Below are 24,064 nucleotides of genomic sequence, written 5' to 3'. Positions count from 1 at the left end.
TCTCCTTCTGAACCCGCTGCTGCTGCTTGGCTAATTTTATCGTGCCAGTTCAAGAGGGCAGGGACTAAAAGCAATGTTACAAAACGAGGAAGAAGCAACATGTCTGCTGTGACCGCTTGGTAAGAACTTTGACCAGTTGAGGCTGGTTCTTATTGTGTGTGTTGAAAAACTTTGCTAATGTCTTCTTTGTCTAGATAGCAAGCAGTATAGGGAAAGTATTCAGTTATGAAACTGTAGAAGTTAAATGTTTCATTTGCTTTAGTGCTCTTCTTATTTACTCTTACGTCTCTTACGACAAAGTTATACACAGGCCCAAAGTGTCTTTGATTATCAGCTCTTCATTTCACAGCAAGAACATGGAATACATGTTATGGTCATTTTTGTGAGAGGGCTTTGGAGCCATGCATAGGGCAAAAAACTTGTTGCATTGGTGAAAAATGTTTACCATGACTGTATTTTTGTGCTGTTGATTTGTTGTGTGGCCTACGGTATGTCATTGGTTCCAAACCATGTAATACATCTGAGGGGTCATGACAACTTAGAGTAGGTCTAGAACACACTCCTGTAAATCTCTAAAGTGTCTCAAGATAACTCTATTTTTCTTGTTTTGTTAGATATTATAAATAAAATTGAATCAAACTGAATTGAACTTAATACAGGAAAGAAGAAAAAAATATGAATGCTGCCTAAAACTTTTGAGAATAATTGGATTTTACCATGTCAGGCCTCTAAAACAGGGAGGAAAAAATCAAAGAAGCACTCTTTAGTTGACCTGGTCATAACAACATGACATATGCAACCAGGGATGATGGATCACAAACAAACATGGCTCACATATATGATTAATTATTAAGGGCTGATGTTACAGATTAAAGTATGAATACACATGTCAGTTTTCTGTATTTCTCTTACAGGATTACAAAACCTGTGATTCAACGTCCTGTAGACATGGTGAGTCACAGGAGATATAGTCATGGTGTAATCAAAGATTAAAAAGCCTTGATGCATAATATGCTGTATGTGTTGGGAATCTTTCATCCTAGTTGGATCGTCCGCTCCTCTTTTCTTTCTGATCCAATTAGAGTAATCGCTCTCGAGGCTCCAGGGTGCGACAGCATGTCCACTGTGATTCCTGCTACAGCCGGCGCTGCAGGGCTCGGGTGGAGGTCTCTGTGTGCTGTGCGGTCATCCCCTGCCGCCTGCTCTGTGGAGCTCTCTTCCACCTGTGTAAAGAGGAGGATCACCTGCTGCTTTGCCCTAACGTGAGGGTGCCCTGCCTCAATGCTGAGTATGGCTGCCCGCTCCACCTGTCCCGCTCCTCTCAGGCAGCTCACCTCCAGGTGTGTCCGGCCAGCGTGGTGTGTTGCTCCATGGAGTGGCTCCGATGGCCGACTGATGACACAAATCCACACTGCAATGACATAGCCCTGCAAGAGAAGTTGCTGAAGGAAAATGAGGGGCAGGGGGAGCCTCTGGACCTTGCCATGACCCTGGTGGATCAGTCAGATCTTTATGACCGCCTGAAAATGAAGCCTCTCTATCCAGAGCTGATGGAGGAAGAAGAGGAGGAAATAAAGGACGAGAAGAAAGAGGAGACGGCAGTGGGAGGGCTCGTCAATGGTGTCACAGACAAAGATACCATAGAAGGTAAAACATATTTAATCCGTATTTTAAACACACTTATTGAATGTCTTGTTGTTGTTGCTGCTTTGGGATTTTTGGACATTTCTTTCCTCATCTGTTGTCTTCCACACATCTGTTCCTGTAGAGAATAATGTTGTTGAAGAGACAGTACTGAACAGTGTAGGGCAATGCTCAGGCATCAACAAAGAGAAATACAACCTGTGTGAGATGATGTTCGGCATGGAAAAAGGCGGCTGTGCTGTCGCTCAGGCAAACCAAGACAATCCCAAACAAAAGCCAAAGCCTGGTGAGAGAGTGAAAGACAGAGACACAGAGAAAGATCATGCGGCTCCAGACACAAGTAAGACAGGACTGGCCCCTTGGCAGGAGGGGGTGCTGGAGCGCCTGGGGCAGGAGCTCACCCCGCAGGAGTACAACATGTATGTGGTGCATCATGGGCGCATGCTGCTCACCTTCGGACAAATCAAGGCCTGCACGCCGAGGGAGGAGGATTTTGTGTATGGCAGTCTGGAGCCTATCCCAGTCCAGACCCTGCACTCTTTTAAGGTTATGATTTCAAACTACATTAATGAATTGTAAAATAGAACTGTTTTGTTAGCATTAGGCGTCATTGTGCATCAACGGAAGTGATGAACACATTTTTGTTCGAGCATCCCCAAGCCTTAAATCTCACAGGTGTAGCCGTAGCAGTAACATTTCTCAAAATGTTTAGACCCTTTTTCACCCAAATTCAATATGGTGTCAGGTACTTGTCCACCATCGGGAAGTGAAAAATCTAAAATTCAAGAGTGAAATACTAAGTATCTAGGAAGCATTCCAACCAAATAAAACTGCATTTGCCCAATACACCTTTAAAATAAGCATCAACAAAACATAGACTACTGCAGACAACCTGACCTAATAATAATTTACAAAAAAGATGTGTTCACATTACTCAATCGGCTTCTAACGTGATATATTATTTATTGCTTCCCCTAAGGTTCCTGAAAGCTATCACTACAGCAGGCGGCGGATCCATCAGTACGACACGACTCGGCCTCCAGGCGAGCCTCGCAGCGTGGACACATCAGACCTCAAAGTCAACGAAGAAGACTGGTTCAGTGATGAAGCAGCAGCAACCCTGCTGGGCTACGCTGAGGTGGAGGTCAGGGGTCACAAGGTCAGTCAGATATGTATGAAACAGTATGAAAAAATATATATAAACTGCACACATCATCAAATGAGAGAGATTAAGTGGAATTATGTAAAGCATGATTTCAGAATTGAAATTGATGGTTTATATGCTAAATAAAATAACAATATCATCTGCCACAACATTTATTTTCTAATTTAAAAAACAAAGTGCATTTTTTGTTTTTACTACACTGCAAGTTGCTTTTCATGTTGTGTGGAAAAGTAAGACATCTAATCTGTCAACCCTTTGCGTTGGTGAATTTATTGAATAATTCAACATTTGCAAGGCACTATTGGAAATGTATGGAAAACAATGGCCTCATGCAATTACATTGGTATGGTCTTTTAACCAGAGTAAATCAGGTATTGTGATTGATTGATTTCCATGCAGATCAGTGAGTTAAAGGCAGCCGACGGGCTTTATGTCGACGAGGGAACCCAAACGCACTCGTTCCGCAAAGCGCCGTTTAAAGCGAAGACGACCCTGGCGGAGGTGATGGTGGACAGACCGCTAAAGCTTCGTCTTCAGCTGCAGTCAGAGAGAGTGAACAGCAGACATAACAGAGCCAGCTCTGTCTTCACCTTCATCTGTGGTCACTCCTTCCTCCGCAGAGAGTTCGCCACACATTTCAGGTGTCTGCAAACACTACTGACCTGGGTGTGTTTGACTGAGTTTGTGGTTTAACCTCACTGTCCTCTGTACTCCTGTCACGTCATGTGTCATGGACTAACATTAAAGTAATAAATGTTGATTTGTCCCTGAGAATTCAACAATTGTTGAGAGGATGCAGCCAACTGGAAATGTCCACTGGATAACACATGAACATGCAAAGTGTGTTTAATGAGAGTATTAACCGTCATTTGCTCTCCAGGAACGTCCACAGTGACATCCAGACAGGTCTGAGTGGATGGTTCGAACAGAGATGCCCCCTATCGTATCTGGGATGTACCTACAACCAGAGGAGGTTTCAGCCCTCCACACATAAAGCCACTGTCTCCTACAAGTGAGCACATTTCCTAATCATCAGTCCTGTCCAGTATTCGTTTTAGTAAATGAAATCCTAGTATATCTTTCCCTACAGTAAACAGCTGAGGAGTTTCAGCTTGCGTCCAACACTGCGAGCATCAGTAGGGGACGCCTCGCAGACATCCAGCAGCTCAGTGGACTCCTCCGCCGCTCAGAGGAAGAGAGGTCGGGGAGGAGAGGACTCTCTGAGCTTGCTGCCCTACGAGGTGCTGTGCCACATGGCCAGTTTCCTGGACAGCCTGTCCCTGTCCCAGCTGGCTCTGGTGTCCCAGCTGATGAGGCAGGTGTGCTCCTCTCTGCTGCAGGAAAGAGGGATGGTCACCCTCCACTGGGAGAAGAAGACCTACTCACATGGAGGAGCCAAGTGGAGGGCCAAACCTGTGAGATAGACGTACCAAATCATCTAATCCATCATTTTAGTGTTTCACAATAACAAATCCCATGCTAACTGTAATCCACGTCTTTCTCTCCTCTTGTTTCAGGTATGGGAGTTCAGTCACCTCTTCTCCTCAGTGGATTCGTGGCATATGGCAGACATCCCTCCAATATCAGTTCATCTAAAAGTCTGTCCTTACTACGAAACTTCTCTACACAGTGAGCCTGTTCCCCTCCCCGGCATGAGTGACAAACAGAAGTGCAGACAGGAAAGGCTCAGCCTCGTCGACCTATTCACAGGAAACAGATGGCAACAATGAAAAAGATCCTTTGATTTGTATCTTCTGTGTCATTATGCATTTGTGTGTTATTGATACAATGGCAGATTGCACACCTATAGGAATAATGTCTTATTACCAGTATGTCACAAAGAACTACACAGAGCAAATAAAATCAACCGGAACTTGTACAGTTGTTCTTCTATTGTATTATCTATACCAAATATTCAATGTTATGGAATGCATGATTTACATATACAGCTTTCATTTAGTTATTGCCATTTTTTCATATGACTTTTTTTTTTAAGATAAATGATTCTGAATTTAAAAAATATATAACAGAATAAGAGCTGCCATAATTAATCATAGTTAGTTGATAGACAACTTTAAACCTCTACTCCACTACATACATACAAGAAATATTGTACTTTTTAGTTAACCATTTATTTGACAGCTACAGCTACAAATTACTTAGAAAATTAGGATAAGAGACTTAAAAATTTCTCATATTCAGGATTAGGAGGAAACAACTGGTATGAACATTTTTATGAAGCTCCTCCTCCTGCTGCCTAGTGGCACTGATCACCCGTCATACAGGCTGCTTTGTTGTGAATACAGCAGCGGCACCGCACTGCACTGCACGTATTAGCAGAAGGTTATGAAGAGGTTATTTCGACTCAGACTGCAGCAGGATTCATTAAGGAAAACGTCGGCTACAGTGAAACCGCTCAGCTGAGAGAACAGAAAGAATCGTGTAAAGTGCCGTTTTTGCACACTGAACGCTATTGCACGGGTCTTTTTTTTTCTCCTTCTCTGCTGCATCAAGGACAGAAAGAGCAGGGTGAATCGAGGATCCATGAAAGACGCTTCGAATCGGATACCGCTTCAGTATCACGGTAGGCCGCCACGGTCAGGGTGATGGATTTACACACAGTTACAGGTAGACACACCGGGCGCTATGGTGAGCAACGGTGCAGAAAACAGAACGCGTTTACAGTAGGTCTACATGCGAGAAATCACACGTAATGTGATTAAATAAGAGAATGAATGCATTTTGCAAAGAAGCCATTAAGGGAATTACCTAATTAAGCTCTTCCATGTTGCAGACAATCTCAGTGAGATAGAATATTAGGCGGACTGACAGGTTTATAAAACCATCAATTAATCAATTAAAATATCTGCCATGGAATATAGACACTAAATACCCAAGCACCATATCGGGACACTGTACACACAAATCCCTTATCCTACGAAATCCAGCTACCAGCATCTGTGTGCAGGTTGTGTGGGGGTGCAGCCATGGATGCCGGGAAGCTGGAGCAGCAGGTGGCTAGTGTGGAGAGAGGCATCGCCTTCCTGAAGCATGAACATCTGGCCATGCTGACCGGTCTGCAGCTGGAGATCACACACCTGAAGAGGCGCTGTCATGGTCAGTCTACCGGGGACCTGCTGCTCTCCATCTCTTCATGTGTCACTTAATCACTTAACTGTCTGTCTGTCTGTCTGTCTGCCTGTCTGCCTGCCTGTGTGTTTCTACTCCTCTCGGCTGCAGAGCTAAGCTGTGAGCTGGACTCCAGGTTTCCTGACAGAAGCACCGAAGGTGAGACATTACAACTCCTTGCTGACATGAGGGAACAAGATATGAGGGAATATGGAGAGAAAAGTATGCTGTGCAGAGGAGGACTGGAAATTCACAAGGACCTCATTATAGAATGGGATACAAGGATACATTATTACAGCAAAATTAGATATTTGCATTACTATAAACATCACTTATGATTATATTTATTTAAATTTACCGTTCTATATTTACAGTAGGCTATATTCTATTATTTGTTAGCAGTAATGATGCACTGATACGATATGTCAGATTGGCACCGGTACTAACGTTATGAAGCAGATCAAGTTTCAGTTATGACATAATTAATTCAAAATAAATACAGAGAGGTACGTAACGTAGAAAGTTAGAAGATATAGCAACATGTTATTGGAATTCAAAACACTCTTTCTTCCTACAACACTGCACATATATTTGTTTTTTATATATATTTTTGTTTGGAGTGCTTTAGTCCAGAAAGTACTTGGTAAAAACAAAAAATAGCAGTAAATGCAGGCCATCTTTTATGAGAACATTCAAGCTCTGTGATTTCAACCTCATTCTGTAACAGATGACAAATTCTAAATCATTGATAGCAATGACATTTCTAATGTGGGCAAGGGGGGGCAGTCCTTACTTAATAATAAGCCTTGACTCCCCTTTGCCCCCCTAACTGTGGCAAATATTTTCACACAGTTTTCACCCACCATTTATCCCCAATGACGGGAGATTGGGAAAAGACATTGAAAAGGAAAATATATGAAATGTAACATGATCAAGCAAATGAAATGAAAGCAATATGAAGGATATAAAACAAACCAAATTGAAATGAAATTACATTCATAATGGATAAAGTAATCTCTTCAACATGTACAGTATTTTCTGTATATATACTTCAGTCCATACTGTATGTGTATATGTTTATCAGAGGAAGAAGCAGAGCTGGCCGCACGCTGTGAGGCTGCACAGCGTCTCCTAGGCGAGCAGCAGTGCATGATGGTTGCTGCGCGTGGGGAACTGCGGGCTGGCCGGGCACGGGCATCAGCATTAGGAAGGAGCCTCAGGGAAGAAGAGCGGCATTTCCTAGAGGAACTGAAACGCCGCAGCCACAAGATCACACTGCTGAGTCGTGAGCTGCAACGCCAAAATGTCACCACTACAACCCTCTGTCACGAGCTCCACACCGCACGCTTAAAACTGTTCCAGCAACAGCACAGCACAGAGTGTGTAGCAGAGGGAGAGGAGGAACTCAGAGGAAATGAGGAAGAAGAAGAGGATGATGATGAAGAAGGTGAGGACGATGAAGATTATGAAGGGGAGGGATCGGACTGGCTTCTGTCTCCACCTCCTCCAGCGTCTCCCAGCCAACCAGAAGCGAGACACAAGAGGCGTGTCAGCGTGAGGGAGGAGAGGGTCAGGGCTTGTGTCCCTCAGGAGAGAGTAACATCGCCGCAGAGGCCACAACCTATGCCTGACCCTGCCCTCTTCTTGGTGCCACTTAGATACCGCCTCCTTCGTTTGAACCAACCAATCAGAACGCAGGATGGAGAGGGGCTGGAGGATGAGTGGGAGGATATAGATGACAGCAGGGTGCACAGGAGGGTGGACATGGGAGCAGGAGAGGGAGAAACCGCCCTGTGATGAAGATTAAAATAAAGACAAAGTTGTCTTCCAGCAGGTCTCAGCAAAGATCTAGAAAAATCTTAAGACTTGAGAGATGTAAGCTTGTGATTGTCTGTAGATTTCAGGAAGTGGGTAAGATATTTAGAAGTTAGATGCAAAAAAGCATGTGATCAAGCCCACACATTACCGTATTAACTGAATTTGTCACATTGATGGTACAACACGTACTTTGAAAATGTGCAGAAATGAGTGGGTAAAAAAAAGACTGAATCGTGTTACTGTTTCATATGGATGATTGGTTTTAACACAATGATCACAGCTTTTGCCTGTAATTAGTAACCTTGCCTCGGAGTCTGTGAATACTCACCGTACGGTTCAATGTGGCAACCTGCTTTTTCACTGCACTAGCTGCATTCCAGGTTCGGAAAGTCACTCTAGAAGGCTTAGGGACATTTTGTATGATTTGCACTTTATTAAATTCATGCAATGTGCCTAGTAAAGGCAGAAAATGTTTTGGTGTCTTGTCTGTTTTCACTGTTTGAAAGGTTTTTTTGTAGGTCTTTGATACAGCAGATATTTGTCATAGTTGTAAAAGCACTAATAACATTAATGATGGCTTTCCTCTTCAAAAGCTACAGACCCAGAAATGGCACATACTAAGGAAAGCTCATTGTGGGACTGGCTCTAGTGGCTGTAATTGTGCACCAAGGCTGAATTTTGGGAAAGAGACTTCAGATATGGTGTTAGGGGACCACTAAGGTCTATATAAAAGCATCAAAAGAGCACCATGTCATGGGACCTTTAACAAGGGCCATTGGTTTACCTGTGATCAAATGGTGGGGCCAAAGCTGAATATATAAATATTGCAGTGAACAAAGAAAATGAAACTAAATTAAACTGGCTTATTAAAGTTATTAAATGATACTGATGAATTGAGAACATTAACAGGAACACTTTCGATGATGATGAATTTATTGAAAATCATTTGGAGATATTGAGTCTTTCAATTACTGCATCCAGTTACTGCAAACTACAGTATCCCTCACATGTAGTAGTTAGCTAATGTACTGGTACACATGTAACTTGTCTCCTAGCAAATGTCCAATTCTAGAATGTTCCCACAGTTGTCTTGGAGACTGTGCTCAGAATGTTAATGTATCACTGCAGAGATGCCATGGCAACCAGAGAGCTACATTCAGAAAGCTCATGCCTAAAAGTGTGGGAAGAGGAACGGAGACAAAATACTGAAGGCTTTATTCCAGGACTTTGTGTTTGCGGAGAGGTTAGCTGTCTCATGCCTTGTATAGTTTCCCAGATATAAAGAAGCGTAAGACCTCCTGCTGCTGCTATTTTTACTCCTGCACATGCTCACATTCAAGGTTAATAGAGAGTGCATGGACCTGTCTGAATACAGGAAGTTGCATCATGAACGGCAGAGAGGTTGCCCTCTTCTGGACTTGGATGGGTACTAAGTGTGTAGATGTGCATGTTTGTGTATGTGTGTGTTTGTGTGTAAGAGAGGGCCTACATGTTCTCTCACAGCTCCTCTCTACCCATGAAGGGCAGACACGCATATGCGCTGACACAGTTTGTGTATCGGGGTTTCGCAGCAAGGACAGGGGAGCCTGCTGCTGAAGAGGAATAGAACTTAGCTCTCTGATTTCAGCAAGTTGAACAGCAGAGGATTCTGGAGAAGATGACACAGACTGGCAGTCTCTCCCTCTCTCTTCACCGGCTGGTAAGGCCCATAGAATGATTACACTAATGTCATATTGATGCTGTTTTCTTCTTCTGCAGTTTGAGATACATGAACATGGATTCTGCTGCACCTTTGTGTTCTTAGGTGCTTGAATAACATGTGTTACGTTTATGTACACTCTAATTGGATTTTAAGACATACAAATGAAGTCTAATATCCGGTTGTTTTGATTTAGACATTTAGAGTTACAGTTGTAACTCTAAATGTCTTACAGTTACAGTTATAACTCTAAAGTTGATTTTTTTTCCTTTTTTTCCTTAAAAAATGTTTTCTTAAAAGTTGTACTCAGCGTATGTTCTCATCTGTGTTCCAGGATTCACACATATCCAACATCATTCCAGAGTTCATCTGATTAGATTTAGTGTCTGAGGTCTTCAAGTCCTTTCCTTTGTAAGGTGACACCACTGCAGGAACACTTCACAGTCTTGCTGTTATCAGCTGTTGTCTAAGGCTCTTAGCTGCTTGCATTCACACCTGGCGCACAAACAGACACACATGTGACAGTGTCTTCTGCTGCAGTTCATACTTAGCAGCTTAATTCAAACTCACAATGCATTTAAGATTTAACAAGTAAATTAATGTCAGGTTGAAAAGCATCATTTAATTGCATATAATTTGGGAAAACTTACATATACATGTAATTAATAATGTCCCTGAACCTGTATACATACTGTGGTCTTTTCTCTCTTAGGTCACCTGCACAGTTGCTCTTGTGTGGACAAAGGCACTATGGGAAACATAGTCCAATGCTGTCACACGCTGTCAAACTACTGTAAGTGTAAGGATGCAGCGGTCCAGGGTGAGGCGGAAAGATCCCCTCTGCTATCCAGTGATGAGAGTGAATGTAAATTGCTGAGTCTGTCCGACGACTCTGAGGACGATATGTTAACCGCCTCCAGCGGCATGACAAACCCTGCCCTCGAACCAGAGCACTTCCTGTTTCCTGACATCGTCTTAAGTAGCACACTGGGAGGGGAAGTGACTCTGGTGGAGCCAATGGTGTGTCTGCTGGTGTCTGAGGAGGAAGAGGGAGTGAGGGTGGATGAGCCAGGAGATGAAGGACAAGAGAGGAGCAACAGGTGGATAAACAGGGGGTTTTCTGAGGTGGAGACACAGACCGAAGTGGATACACAAATCGGTATGGGGGTGCAGACTCAGACTGAGTCACAGGCAGAAGTTCAGGCAACAGAAATACGTGTATGCAAAAATGAGACTGTAGCGAGTAATGGAAACACACCAGTGAATACTGGCATTACAGAAGAGATGGTTATGGATGTTTGGGAAGAACATGAAATACTGAGACAGGTGGATGTGCTCTTGGAGGCACAAACATCCCGAGAGAAACAATCACAAATTGTCACTAAAGTGATGTCAGAGAAACAAAAGAAAAGGATAGACTCTGGAACCTGGGCTGACATGGATATCTTTGTTGAGGTGCCAAGGAAGGTGGGAAGACAAACAGAAGAAAACAAACTGGCCTTTGGAGATATAGACAAGGAAGCTAAGCAAGAGTGGAAAGAGAATTACATCCATGAGGAAATGACCTCCACTTCAACAAAGCATATATTTCAAACAGAACAAAATGCAGAGCTAATAGATAAGTTAAACACTGATGAAGAAAATGTCTTTAAGTTGCAACAGGATACTGTTACTGCTCAGGAAAATGCAGACTTCGCCTGGACAGAGTCGACACGGGAGAATGTTAAAGACAATCAACAAAACAGTAATTCAGAGTCTGAGAAGGCGACTGAACACATCAACAATATGGATGAGAAGATTGAGTCACAAAAGGACATTCAGCTTACAAAATACGGCATCAAAAGCACTGGCATTGTGGATAGCTTTGACCCTGCTGAGTGTGGTGTAGACCTGACACAAAAGAGCGATCCGGATGATAAAGAGATGGGACATGTGACTGTGGCATCAGATCAGAATGTAAATGAAATGGGCTGTAACATTAACCATGGAAAAACAAACAATCTGTCTGAGGACCTTACGGATCAGTCAGATGTGAATACACAATATATTCATTGCCAGGACCCGGCAAAAATGGAAGAGGAGGACAAAAAGAAAGCTCTGTCAAATGTGGAGGAGGAAGAGGCTGAGATGAAGAAAACCTTGTTCTTAATTGACAGGCTGTTTCTGGCAGCACCACATGTCAAAGGTGAGTGGTTTTATTTAACTGTGTTCTTTGCTTGTATTTTCTGTGTTTTTTTTCCAATGATGTGACATGTAACATTCCAGTTACAGCTTGTACAGTGGGTCATCACACTATGGAGGATAGTTTTATTCAGAATTAAAAGTAAAAGAGAAAATGGCCAAACTCTTATGAACTTTTATATTATTTTAGTATTCAGCCAACATTTAATGGTAAAAACATTTCAAAACCAAACGAAAAAGGGCAAACACAAGAAGGAGTGCGTGAAATGGAAAAAAGTATATTTTCCATTGCCATATTTGTATATTTTTTTGCTCTCATTAATTACACATTTCAATTTGAGCATTTCAATTTAAGTGTTTGTTGTTTTTCTTTTAAGTGATGGACATTTCACAAATTGTAATTTGATAATATTCATTTATCATTTCAGTATACAATTTACTTTTTCCTAACGACATTTAATTATCACCTAATTGTGCTGCATTGATATACCGTGTAATAGTATTTTTTTCATTTCACCTTTTATATTTTAATCATGAGAAAACCGTCCTCCATAACACGCAAAACGTTTTAACCCTCACACCTTTATTTTGTCTCTTTTGTTATCCACAGCGCCTCCAGGTCAACTTGAAGAAAGCCCTGAGGATGCACAGCAGTCTGATGCTGATAAAAGGAATCTCAGCATCAGTGACATAGATCTCCAAGAGACACACTTTACTGTCAAAATTCAACCTCCTGGAACAGAAAGCTTTGAGTTTCAGGTTCTGTGAACCTCTGCTGTTGTCCATTATTGTCTTAAAAACGCTTCCCTGTATCTTCACATGTTTTTGAATCACTCCAATCCAATTCTCCTCTCAGGTGTCAGGCCAGATGTTGGTGGAGGAGCTGCACCAGGTGCTGATGGAGCACAAGATCACCTGCCATCGCACATGCTTTTCCCTCCACCTGGGAGGCATCATGCTCGACAGCCTCACAGAGCTACGCTCTGTCCAGGGCATCCAGGATAGAGTGCAGATCAAGGTGGTGGAAGGTAACTGCCTCATCCTTTTCTTTCTTCTTTCTTTTTGTGATGAACAAAGTAAGTGTGTTGTTCACTTCAGAGTGCAACATTGTCAGTTTTATAAGACCTCAAATCTTTACATATCACAGGAAGGTTTTTGGTCTGAACAATGCTGACCTGTCATCCAAAACTGTTATCAAGCTCCACAGGTGTCATGCAGACATACAGACACTCTTTCTTTATGTCTTAAAACTGCACAGGATCATCAGGAAAATGGCTTCATCCAGTAAGGTTGACATCGTTTTTGACTCCACACAACCAAACTACAGTTTAATGTAGCTTTTTTATTTGCTTTCACTCACTTAAAACCATAAAAAAACAATGCTCAAATACTGTCTGTTGTTCATTTCAAGGTGATATCTTATGATCTTATGATGACATCATTTGTTTTTCTCACTTTATACTGCCTTGTTTTGCCATGTTGTCCACTCGTGTTGATTTGTTGATCTTCTTTCATAAAATGTAAGAAATATATTTTGATTCATTTGGCACTTGTGTAGGATTGAATTAAACACTTTATAAGCATCTTTTCGGATCTTGTTGCAGATTCTTACACAGTGCGTGATGCTCGTCTTCATCTCAGACATGTTCGTGATCTTCTGAGGAGCCTTGACCCCGCTGATGCATACAACGGAGTAAACTGCCGCTCACTCTCTTACCTGATGTTTTACACCAGAGGAGACAAAGGCATATTAATATCTCATTACCTTCTCACATCAGGTTTTGTCTGAGCATTTCTGTCAGTAACTATTCATGACTTTCATTTCCATGTTCCTCCTTTCAGATAGTGACAGGTTAGTGAACAGGGGAGCTTCTGAAAAGGAGTCCTTTGACTGCAGCCCTCCAGAATACATCCTCCCTGGATGTAAGGACCGACCCCTTACTCCACTGCAGCCACTCAGAGATGACTGGAAGGTGAGCGATCAGATTTTGTGATCGCAAATACAACGATTAAACATGTGTTCAGTTATAGTGAAGCAACAATGACACTTGTGAAAATATCATTACAGCCATTACAGTGTCTGCGGGTTCTGACCATGAGCAGCTGGAATCCACCTCCAGGAAACAGGAAGATGCATGGGGACTTAATGTACATCAATGTCCTGACAATGGAGAACAGAGAACTCAACATAACATCCTCTACACGCGGCTTCTACCTCAACCAGTGCGTGCTAAACTGTTCAGACAAGTGCATGTTTGCCAAACTATGAAAATTTAAAACATTATAGCCATGCTAGCAGCGTGACAACAGGGATAAAAATGTTGGTCAGTCCAATACTTTTGTCCAGATTGAAAGACAATTGAAGGATGATTTGATGGATAAACATGGAATTTTGTACAGACTTCTCCTGACCTTTTCAGGTTCTGGCACCTCACTAGCAAGTCAAAGTTTTTACTTAACCTGAGAAATAACTTACATGGATTGGCACTCCAGACATTCATAACCTCCTACCAGATGATATGTAATCACTCTGGTGATCCCTTAACTTTTCATATCACCAGTTTAACGTTGCAATTTGTCAATTCTCCATTATCAAATACCAATACCAATGACATTCCCAGAAGCCTTGGCTGAACTTGTGGTAAAGTGCCTGTTAAGGATATTTAGGATGTTAGCATTTAACTCAAGGCACCACTGTTCCTATGCAGCCTTACAGAGCTGCTAGCATAGCTGTGAACTCTCAGTATCACTCTCATGTTTTATTTTTTCAATTTCCACAACTAAGCAAATATTTATTAGAGAAACACCAACCCCAGAAAGCAGCCAACTAACAACAATCATGTACCATGACGATGAGTACAGTAGAAACTTACCTGGATTCAACTTGTGCTTTGCTCTGACTGCTCCAGGTCAACTGCCTTCAACTTCAACCCAAAACCTGCAGTCCCCAAAATCCTTTGCCACTCTCTAGTTGAGCTGTTGAGTCAAGTCAGCCCTGCTTTCAGGAAAACCTTCAGTGTCCTGCAGAAGAAGAGGTGAGCAAACTGTAATGATCACGCTAGAAACTACATGCCAATGCAAGTGCAAGTGACACACTGTTCATATCGATCCAATATGTGGATGCAAATACAGCAATGGTAGTTTACATGATAAACTGTACTTGCATGCCAATAAAACAGTAATCATGTTACTAAATGAAAATGTTTTCTGTCACTATCTGTTGACCAGAGTTCAACAACACCCTTTTGAGCGGATTGCAGCACCTTTCCAGGTGTTCACCTGGATTGCCCGTGACGGAGATCACACCCTCGACTGTGTCAGAGAAGAGGAGACACACACCAGTCGCATGGGCCAGGACGAGCACACAGCTGGGCAGGTTGCAGACATAAAATAGGGGAAACTAAATTTGAAAATGCAGAAAGATTTAACATTGCAGTATTGTACAGAATTTATGGCAGATATGCACGCACAAATACAAAAAAACAAAGGTTTCAAACGGGTAGTGATGGTGATGCTGATAGGTAGGTTGTGTCTTATGGCCACAGAGTCGGGACTGGAATGAGGAGCTGCAAGCATGCAGGGAACTCACCAGAAACTCCCTACAGGAGCGCTTGCAGAGAGAGAGGAGCATATTCAAGGTGAGACCACAGATTTATACTGTGACATCTTCTTTCCCATTCCCAGGAGTACAGATGTCAGATGTATACCTCCTACCCTTCCTCTGTCCTGTTGATCTTTCATAACAACGAACAATTCCTGCTCTTGTATGACATTGTATTGCTCTTCATTGAAATAAAGGAAGTGACACTGTGTTAACCAAGATTTTAATCTCTCTATCCAGACCAACAGTGACTTTGTAGCTGCTGCAACACAAGGGGCTGTAGCTGTTATTGACGGTAATGCCATGCCGTTAAACCCAGGGGAGGCACCTCATATGCAGATGTTCATCTGGAACAACCTGTTCTTCAGCCTGGGGTTCGACATAGCTGAGCACTACCGCCCACTAGGGGGCAACACTGCTGCTCATGCTGCTGCCCTGTGTGACCTGACAGGAGCACAGGTACATCCTCACAGCAACACCTCCTGAGTTGTCAGGTGTTTGGGATGCATTTACTGTTTAAAAGTACATTTGTTGCAGAAGGGACAGTATTACATTCAATAGCCCTGTAAGGGTGTCATTATGTGAATTGTAAAGGGAAAAACTATAGTCGTAACAGTCATGCACCATAAAATATTCTCCCTGCAGTTGCATTTGCTACTTTCCTTTTTATAGTTCCACTTTCAAAATTTCAATAAATATATATACGGAATTATGTACTTAAAAAGGCCTTTGGCCTGTACTGTAAATATATATAAGTGGTATATCCTTCATGTTCTTGCCAACATGTTCTTGACAAAAATATTTATGCTGCTTTGCTACAGGCATACGCATCTGTGGACATAGAGGGGCTTCACACACTCGGAACAGCTGTGGTGGATTATCGGGGCATCCGTGTTATCGCTCAGACCATTGTTCCTGGGATACTGGAGAAAAATCAAGAGCAGTGTGTTGTCTATGGCTCTAATGACTATGGAAAAACTGTTTTTACACACCCCAGGTAGGTAACACACACACACTCTCAAAAAACAACAATAACGTGCTATTTTTCAGGTATTGAGAGCAAGATCAAGTCTAAATTCAAACAAAGAACCTTTAATTTTCTCAACATTATTCCAGATTTCTGAAGCTTCTGGATAAAACGAGTAAACCGCTAAGAATCCAACGTCACAAAGTGCTTGACCACAGCAACAGCCCAGTGGAGCTTTGCTCTGGCATTGAGACCAAAGGCATCCTGGGTAATGACGGAAGACCCTACATCTTGGACCTTCTCCGAACCTTCCCCCCCGACCGTAACTTCCAGTTCTCAGAGACAGAGGAGAGGAGGGAGGTGCCGAAAGAGTGTCGGAGCTTTGGTTACCCACGGCAACATCATCACAGCTTGGCCAGCCTGAGACCAGAGCTGATAGAGGCCTTTGTCCAGCATAGGTGAGGAAGAGTAGATGTGGAACCTTTTTGCTGCTAGGACACAGATACAGCCACCATGTAACTATTAATCCAGCCGGATGATCTGAGCTTTGGAAATGGACATTATCTCTCTTTTTTGTGTTTTCTGTGGCAGGTATGAACTTTATGTCAAGATGGTGTCCCAGGGGCTCATTCAGCCAGAAGAACAAGATAAATCCACGGAGAAGAGTGAAGAGGCGCTCTGTGAGCCGAGAACTGGAGAAACAGCCACAGCGGGTGCTGACATGGGTGAATTGAACCAGCTAAATTAGGTGTAATTGATAAACCAGGGGAAAATGGGTTTCTGCCAGCAGCAATCAGGCTGAAATCTGAGTGAGGAGATACAAAATAGGCCAAACAGTACTAAGACATGTAAGTTCATTCTTGACATTGGAAACAACAGCTGGAAAAAAAACAATCTCATTACAAGGTCCATTTAGTAGTTGTTTTGGAGCTTTCAAACACATTGCATGTTCTTCATCAGCAGATGTAGTTTATGTTCAGTTGTTCTGAGGACCTGTCATCCATGTTGGCTGACAAAGCAGACGTTGGACGTTTATTCCCAGTGGTTGAATGTAACAATTTGTTGATGTACTGTGTTACTTAAAGTACAATGTTCACTCCAGGGTATTCATTTTCTGCTACTTTAAACTTTTCCCCCCTAAACCTGACAGCTATACTATTTACTTTTCAAATTAAGATTTTACGTACAAAACATTGGATAAGTTCTTGAAATTTGAATACTTTGTTAAAGATTAAAATAACCAACCGTATAGAAACTAATTTACGTTTGTTCCACCTCAACCTACTACAACATTAAAGTGATGCTTTCAAGTTTATGCACCAATAATAATGACCCAGTGATATAATAAATATTAATATAACTCTCAGAGAGGACATTCTGCTGCATTATGGCTTTTCATGAATATCTACATTTTCCTGATAATAATTATATACTTGTTGTTGTACTTCAAGATCCCATGGCATAAAAATTACACTTTATGAGGTTTTTTAACAATAATATGAGTTCCCCTAGCCTACATATGGTGCCCCAGTGGCTAGAAATGGTGATAGGTATAAACTGGGAATCTTGTTCAGGTTACTTTGCCCTTTCTCTGCTTTGGCTGGCCAGAGAATTTTGCCTGCCCATGAGAAAGACACATTGTGGCTTTCAAACAAGCAAACTACACAGTTAATAGACCCTCAAATTATGCAAATATTCATTGTTAACTCATAATTGAAGCCAAAGTGGTAAGGATTGTTTCATTGTGTGAAAGTTTACTGTAGTAATGCATTCATATTTTACTTTTGTAGAAAATGTGATTAGGAAAGCTTGTGAGGCTGTCGGATCCGTGAGTGACTCCAACTTTGACATCCGCTTCAATCCTAATGTTTGCTCTCCAGGTATTGAACACACTTGTGTGCACACACAAACGTGGTCATGTATATAATGTAAAAAAGAAATAATCAAACTATGATTGAACTGTCTGTCTTTGCTGCAGGCGTTCGTTTCTCTTCTGAGTGTGTTGAGGAGGTTCAGAGGCAGAGACAGTTGTTATGGGACATGGCTGCTTTTCTACTGTCCAATCAGATTGCAGCAGTGGTGAGTCTTGTGTGGAGCAATAATGTTCAGACCTATCATGTGCAGTTTAAGATGATATTGATGTTTCCACTTGCTGTGTGTGTGTGTGTGTGTGTGTGTGTGTGTGTGTGTGTGTGTGTGTGTGTGTGTGTGTGTGTGTGCGTGTGAGACAGCTTAGGGATTGTCTGAACCACACAGTAGTGCCAATGGATGGAGCGACCCTGACCTCAGTGCTGCACCAGAGAGGCGTGAACGTACGGTACCTGGGCACCTTACTGACTGAGCTGGACAGGGTGGAAGAGAGAGAGAAACTCAGCCACATAAAGGTACTTGCTTACTTACTTTTTTCGGGTGAAGGATTGAGTAAGATATTTATAAATTTGGCCTGATGGCGGTCCATTTTGTTCCAGGCAGAAGACGAGGATATGATGTAGATATTATTATTTCAAAGGCCTATTTCACAATTGTTTCCTGTCCATCAACTCTTGAGGAACATTGCTAGAAGACAAGGAAATGAAGCTACAGAAAAATGCCTGTAAACCACTGAAGATTACACCTGCTAGGACACAGAAATGTTAATATTTCCAATACACTGAACAACAAATAACAAGAACAAGACAACTGTGGGCTTAGGCTGCTACTCATCTTTGCTTGTCAGTCTCAGACTAAGTTTAGATCAAAGTTTGTTAATAAAGTGTTAATCAGGTTTATCCCTGATCATTGTTTTCGTAATATGATAGAATAGAATACAACGTTGTGTTGTATTGAACATGACAACAAATATCAGGATGCTGACATCCTCCTGATCACATAACTGATCAAATGTTCCTTCACAGAGAATTTCTATCAGTGAAGTCATCATCAGAAGTGCAAAACACATCTTTAGGACCTATCTACAGGTGAAGTGCTCAGATTGAAACATTAAAATAACATTTTGCATCTAGCATGACGTTTTTAATATGAAGATACTCCTTATTTTCTCCCAGGATGTGGAACCTGCAGCTTTCTCAGCTGCTGTCAGTCACTTCCTAAACTGCTTCTTGAGCTCCTCCTCCTGTCTTACCGACTCCTCCTCAGATGAGTTGCTCTCTCGCCGCAGGAGCAGACGGCGAAGGGGCCACGGGAGTAGAGTCATCTTGTTGACAGACAGTGTGTGGGCTAGACTGACGCCCAGTGAGCTGTGGGGCCGGATCAGGACTGAGGCTGGAGACTATTACCACTACACAATTGACAGGTGTGTGTTTGTGCCTGTGTGTGTGCGTGTGCTCCGTGTACTGTATATGTGCATCAGGATTTTACACTGCCATCCTTTCTGTGTCCAGTGAAAGTGTAGATGAAGTAATAGAAAAGCACAGCCTTCAGAGGATCTCCTTACTGAGAGAGATTGCCATCAAGACGGGCATACAGGTCAGACCTAACATGCTTCTCTTCCTAATACATTTATCCATAACCTTAAATGAATTCTGTCTATCTTAAAGTTGCACTTTAGCAGTAAGTTGAGCTGAAACCACACCTTTTGTAGCAAGTTCTCTTTTGATTGAAAACTCACCAAAAATGGTTGTTATGGTTGAATCTGCGGCAAAAACTGTTTTTGTACAACATTTTAACCTCTGTCAGAAGTCAAGATTAGGTTTAGGTAATTTTTGGCCACACCTCTATTTTGTCAAACTCACAGAGGTAAAAATGCCTGCTCATATTTGATGCTTAAAAAGAGAGAGGTCTGACTACATATCAGTTGAGTGCTGGTTAAGGCCATTGTGCTTCAGGATTTGTGGTTGCTGAGGTTCATCAAGCCCTTAACATTTTTAATCATCTCCAGCATTGACTTATGTTATTTGAAATGCAAAAGTCCTGTAGTGCAGCTTTAAAATACAGTAGTTCCCTTGCATCATTTTCTCTGTATTTAGGTGCAGCTGAGGGAGTATGTGTTTGAGTCTCGCCACAGGCCAGTGTTTGGCGAGGAAGATGTCATCAACATGTTCCCTGTGGTCAAACATCTCAAATTTACAGCAACGGATGCCACGCAACTTGTGCAACACGCACAGGTGGCAGTACAGCAGGGTAAGAAAACATAAAATATGAACATAAAATACAGTATATATGTCTACATTTAGTAACGTGGTGACCTTGCTTTGATGCATAAAGTGGTCATTACCTGGAGGGCTCCTGTGGAAAACTATCTAATGTTTCCCTACAAGCATCAATACACAGTACTATCACATTATTCACCTTATAACACACACACACACACAGACACACACACACACACACACAAGTAACTCATGAGGTCATGTTTTTGATGTAAAGTTAACAGTATATTTTACATTCACAAAGTTCTATCTTCCTTGGCGTGATCTAGCCCACAGAACACTGTAGAACTGACAACACAAATGGACATTGTATTGTCCCCATTTTAAACTGTGATTTTTTAATTCATTTTAAAGTCATGTATAGGATGATTACTAAAGTAATCTAAATTATCATTTTCGTTTAGAATACCTTAGTAACCACTAAAAAACGAACTTTCTTAGACACTGACAACCAACTGGATTTAGTGTACTTCATGTAAAGAGCAGATGCTATTATTTTTGTAAATTCTAGGCTCATCAGTAGTGTTTTATGTTTGCTTTTAGGGCGACTCAAAGATGGCTATGAATTGATTAGCCATGCCCTGACTCTGTTCAGCAGCGTATGTGGGGTCCTGCATGAGGACGTGTGCATGTGCCTGCGTCTCCTGGGACAGATCTGTTACATCCTGGGGGAATATGCAGATGTAAATATGCATTACATAACTTGTTCTTCTACCATGACGTTTAACCTATGGTAGTCTGGTTCCAGATTTCTGAATTGTTACCAATGACAATTTTTGAGCTTTCATAAAGTAATGTTCCCCTTATCTCTCCATGTCTCGCAGGCCCTCAGCCACCAGGAAAAGGTTGTCATGACTTCTGAGAGAATAAAAGGTATAGATCATCCACAGACCATACAAGAGTATGTGAGTTCCTTTACCTTTTTCATCAATCCACAAACAGATTGTTGTACCATAACATGCCAACCCTGTTGTTTTCTTACAAACATCTTCCTTAATTCTATTAATGTTATATTTCACGTATGACTTCACATGGAAGTATTCTCCTTTTTTCAATTCAGATTTGCCTGGCCCTGTACTCCTTTGCTGGAGGCCGATATTCAACCTCCCTACAGCTGCTGTACCGCGCTCGGTACCTCACACTGCTTGTGAGTGGAGAGGACCATCCACAAGTCGCAAACCTGGATGTAAGTGGGATATCACCTACTGCACATAGTGTTGCTCTTTACTTTTTTGCACAAAAATGTTTGATTCCTTTCAAGTACTGTGGGGAAGACTTTTAAGACGATTAAAGTGTAGGATCAGGACCCCACATGGAAAAAAAGGACTTGAGTATAGTTTTTTTTTTTTTCTTCTCAACAAACAAGAATACAGTAGATCAAATTCTGAAAATGCAAACAGGCAATAGCAACTTGAAGCCTTATTTGTGCTAAAAGGTATAATATCATCTTGTCCATCTGTTGGGGTTCCTAATGTTCCTGTTGTGCTCCATGACATTAGAGTATGCTGGGACTAGTACTTCATGGACTGATGGAGTATGAGCTTTCCTTGAAGTTCCTACAGAATGCCTTAATTTCAACCTCAAAATACCACGGTGCCACATCCCTAAAGCATGCACACAGGTAAGACAGTTTGTTGTCATGTACCTCTGTTTTCATGTGTTATTATAGTCATCAAACGCAAATTGCAACACATGACAATTACAGACAATCTCAGAAAGTGATTGACATGCTTTAGAATCCAGGTGTGTGTGATTGTCATATTAATATATGGTTCCATCCCTTCATTTTCTTTATTTAAAAGTTTCCATTACCTCCATGTTTATCTTCTGTGCAGTCATCATCTGCTCGCCACTGTGTATGAGAGCAAAGGAGAGTTTCGATCAGCTCTTCAACACGAGAAAGAAGCGTATTCAATATATAAAATCCAGGTATGCTGGAAGGCCATCTTTGCTGTTATTATATGCATTCCATTTGCTCATAATTTTAATTGAGAGACTTCATTGTTCCACAAATGCAGACTGGGGAGAACCATGATAGTACAAAGGAAAGCTCAGAGTACCTGAAGAGCCTCACTCAGCAGGCTGTGATCCTCCAGAAAGCCATCAATCATATCTACAGCAACACACCCAGTGCCTGTATTCCACCTCCAAAGGTTTGTACAGTACATATACACATGCATGCAAACAAGAATGAACCCCTGCCCTCATGCATTTCTGGTTGTGTGATACTTAACCTTATCTATGTTTCTCTCCAGTTTTCCACACCCAGCCCTCTCACAATCCTTCAGCAGCTCAACCTGACATGTGGAATCATTCTCATTCCCCTCAGGTGAACGCTGAAACATTCCCAGTTATGGAATTAAAAATAACCGCTGATGTGTTGGTTTTAATGTTTACCTCTTATGTCTTTCTCTCTAGTGCAAAAGAAATTGCAGACCTGAGGACTGAATTAAAGGGAAAGTAAAATGTTTAAATGGAAAATAAAGACTTAAAAAAAACTTGAAAAGAACTGCAGACAACCACCTTGAACTATGGACCAAAGGGAGAAAATATTACAATAGAACATCGGTGTAGTCAGCCAGACTCCTGAAAATGACCATAGACAAAGAGCAACTATGGCAAATGAAAGCCTGGAAAACGGCTGGTGTTAATTAGCCTACTTATGAAAACAACTAAATAAGTTAGTAAGGAAATTTGTGTTCGGGAGATTATTTCTGTGTTTTAACAATGACTACTGGCAATGCATGTTACATCATTCAAAACCCTGATCATTTCCATTTTAAATGGTCAAACATTTGCAAGGAACATGCATTTGTGGGATTAGCAGCAAAACTGAGCATGTGGGTTGTGCCCAGAAAAATTTGCCAAATCTTCACTGAGAGTGCCAAAATGATTTCTTTGTTGATTCCTGTTTGGTGTTGATTGGTAGATTGGGTGATTGAAGTCTGAAGTAACAAGACATATTGTCAATTTCACAATTTATTCATATAACAAACAGGAGTGTCAGTAGCGTGTGGAAGAACCTTTAGACAGACACAACAGTCTGGCACCACCTCCTCAAGCTGGTCACCAGCACTGCCGCGGGACTGCATCCCATTCTTCAACCAGCATTTGTTGCAAGTCAGCCAACATGGTTGTGTTGGTCACTCTGGCACGAACAGTCCACCCAAGCTGATCCCACAAGTGTTCAATGGGTAGAGGTCAGGACTGCTAGCAAGCCATTGCATCCTCTCCACTCCCACATTCTGGAGGTAGCCTCTGCTAGACTTTGCTCTGTGGGGATGATGAGCATTGTCATCTTGGAGGATACAGTTTGATCCCTGACTGTGGAGGTATGGGATTGCCATTGGTTGCAGAAATTCATCTTGATAAATACAATATGTCCTGTTACTTCAATCACCCAATCCACAAAACAAGAGTCAACAAAGAAAAGCTGTTTGGCATTACAGAGAATATTTGGCAAATTTTTCATGGACGCAACCCCAATACTCAGCTCTGCTCCTCATTCCACAAATGCCTTTTCCTTACAAATGTGTTACCATTTATAAGGTATTTATCAGGTTTTCCAATGGTATAAGATTCATTGGCAAGAATACATTTTACAACAAAGATATTATCTACCAAACACAAATTTCCTTACTTTCTGTGCATAGTTTATTTCCAAGTAAGTAGAGATGCCCTTACTAAAATAAGACAGGTTCAGCTGTCATGT

General features: G+C 41.8%; 3 protein-coding genes across 7 annotated transcripts in view; all 3 read left to right on the top strand.

Moving 5' to 3' along the window:
- The window catches only part of LOC117955013 (coiled-coil domain-containing protein 92-like), a 17,690-nt gene extending 9,460 nt beyond the window's left edge, over positions 1 to 8,230 (top strand). Inside the window, exons 2-6 of one of the 3 annotated variants that reach the window (XM_034889106.1) lie at positions 966 to 970; positions 5,237 to 5,393; positions 5,778 to 5,926; positions 6,050 to 6,097; positions 7,023 to 8,230. In XM_034889106.1, the coding sequence (XP_034744997.1) occupies positions 5,797 to 5,926; positions 6,050 to 6,097; positions 7,023 to 7,735 (891 nt within the window). In that variant the 5' untranslated portion in view covers positions 966 to 970; positions 5,237 to 5,393; positions 5,778 to 5,796 and the 3' untranslated portion in view covers positions 7,736 to 8,230. Of the gene's footprint in view, positions 1 to 965; positions 971 to 5,059; positions 5,394 to 5,774; positions 5,927 to 6,049; positions 6,098 to 7,022 lie in introns of those variants that run through there. The other 2 variants (XM_034889104.1, XM_034889105.1) reach the window with 2 other exon arrangements.
- Positions 18 to 4,688, top strand: LOC117955010 (F-box only protein 40-like). Of its 2 annotated transcripts, none has more exons than XM_034889099.1 (9): positions 18 to 119; positions 915 to 951; positions 1,083 to 1,647; positions 1,769 to 2,190; positions 2,624 to 2,803; positions 3,209 to 3,450; positions 3,690 to 3,821; positions 3,900 to 4,224; positions 4,327 to 4,688. In XM_034889099.1, exons 1-9 carry the CDS (start codon positions 100 to 102, stop codon positions 4,537 to 4,539), a joined length of 2,136 nt encoding a protein of 711 aa, XP_034744990.1. In that variant the 5' UTR covers positions 18 to 99; the 3' UTR covers positions 4,540 to 4,688. The 2 variants fall into 2 exon arrangements, with proteins under 2 accessions (XP_034744990.1, XP_034744991.1); XM_034889100.1 differs by having other exon boundaries at positions 55 to 154.
- Positions 8,231 to 8,941: 711 nt separating the features above from the next.
- Positions 8,942 to 23,370, top strand: LOC117955009 (clustered mitochondria protein homolog). 2 transcript variants are annotated; one of them, XM_034889098.1, is made up of 30 exons: positions 8,942 to 9,455; positions 9,790 to 9,866; positions 10,168 to 11,640; positions 12,247 to 12,395; positions 12,493 to 12,664; positions 13,241 to 13,381; positions 13,479 to 13,609; positions 13,705 to 13,859; positions 14,546 to 14,671; positions 14,865 to 15,012; positions 15,182 to 15,274; positions 15,478 to 15,696; positions 16,059 to 16,234; positions 16,354 to 16,662; positions 16,796 to 16,917; positions 17,995 to 18,084; positions 18,183 to 18,283; positions 18,436 to 18,588; positions 19,099 to 19,161; positions 19,249 to 19,496; positions 19,585 to 19,669; positions 20,170 to 20,323; positions 20,896 to 21,035; positions 21,177 to 21,257; positions 21,413 to 21,538; positions 21,852 to 21,973; positions 22,188 to 22,281; positions 22,371 to 22,505; positions 22,608 to 22,681; positions 22,771 to 23,370. In XM_034889098.1, the coding sequence occupies exons 3-30, from the start codon at positions 10,206 to 10,208 to the stop codon at positions 22,814 to 22,816; spliced, it is 5,088 nt and encodes a 1,695-aa protein (XP_034744989.1). In that variant the 5' UTR covers positions 8,942 to 9,455; positions 9,790 to 9,866; positions 10,168 to 10,205; the 3' UTR covers positions 22,817 to 23,370. The 2 variants fall into 2 exon arrangements, with proteins under 2 accessions (XP_034744989.1, XP_034744988.1); XM_034889097.1 differs by having other exon boundaries at positions 16,796 to 16,929.
- Positions 23,371 to 24,064: the final 694 nt, after the last annotated feature.

This window comes from Etheostoma cragini, chromosome 13, assembly GCF_013103735.1.
Source record: "Etheostoma cragini isolate CJK2018 chromosome 13, CSU_Ecrag_1.0, whole genome shotgun sequence".
NCBI lineage: Eukaryota > Metazoa > Chordata > Actinopteri > Perciformes > Percidae > Etheostoma > Etheostoma cragini.
Note: the sequence above shows the minus strand (reverse complement) of the source record. Positions and strands in the feature narration are given on the sequence as shown.

Excerpts from the sequence above, each read along its gene's own strand:
- LOC117955010 (XM_034889099.1), top strand. The coding sequence starts at position 100 with ATGTCTGCTGTGACCGCTTG. Across the intron at positions 2,804-3,208 it reads TGGAGGTCAGGGGTCACAAG|ATCAGTGAGTTAAAGGCAGC; the intron begins GTCAGTCAGATA and ends ATTTCCATGCAG. Across the intron at positions 4,225-4,326 it reads CCAAGTGGAGGGCCAAACCT|GTATGGGAGTTCAGTCACCT; the intron begins GTGAGATAGACG and ends CTCTTGTTTCAG.
- LOC117955009 (XM_034889097.1), top strand. The coding sequence starts at position 10,206 with ATGGGAAACATAGTCCAATGCTGTCACACGCTGTCAAACTACTGTAAG. Across the intron at positions 21,036-21,176 it reads TCCTGGGGGAATATGCAGAT|GCCCTCAGCCACCAGGAAAA; the intron begins GTAAATATGCAT and ends CATGTCTCGCAG. Across the intron at positions 21,539-21,851 it reads CACAAGTCGCAAACCTGGAT|AGTATGCTGGGACTAGTACT; the intron begins GTAAGTGGGATA and ends CCATGACATTAG.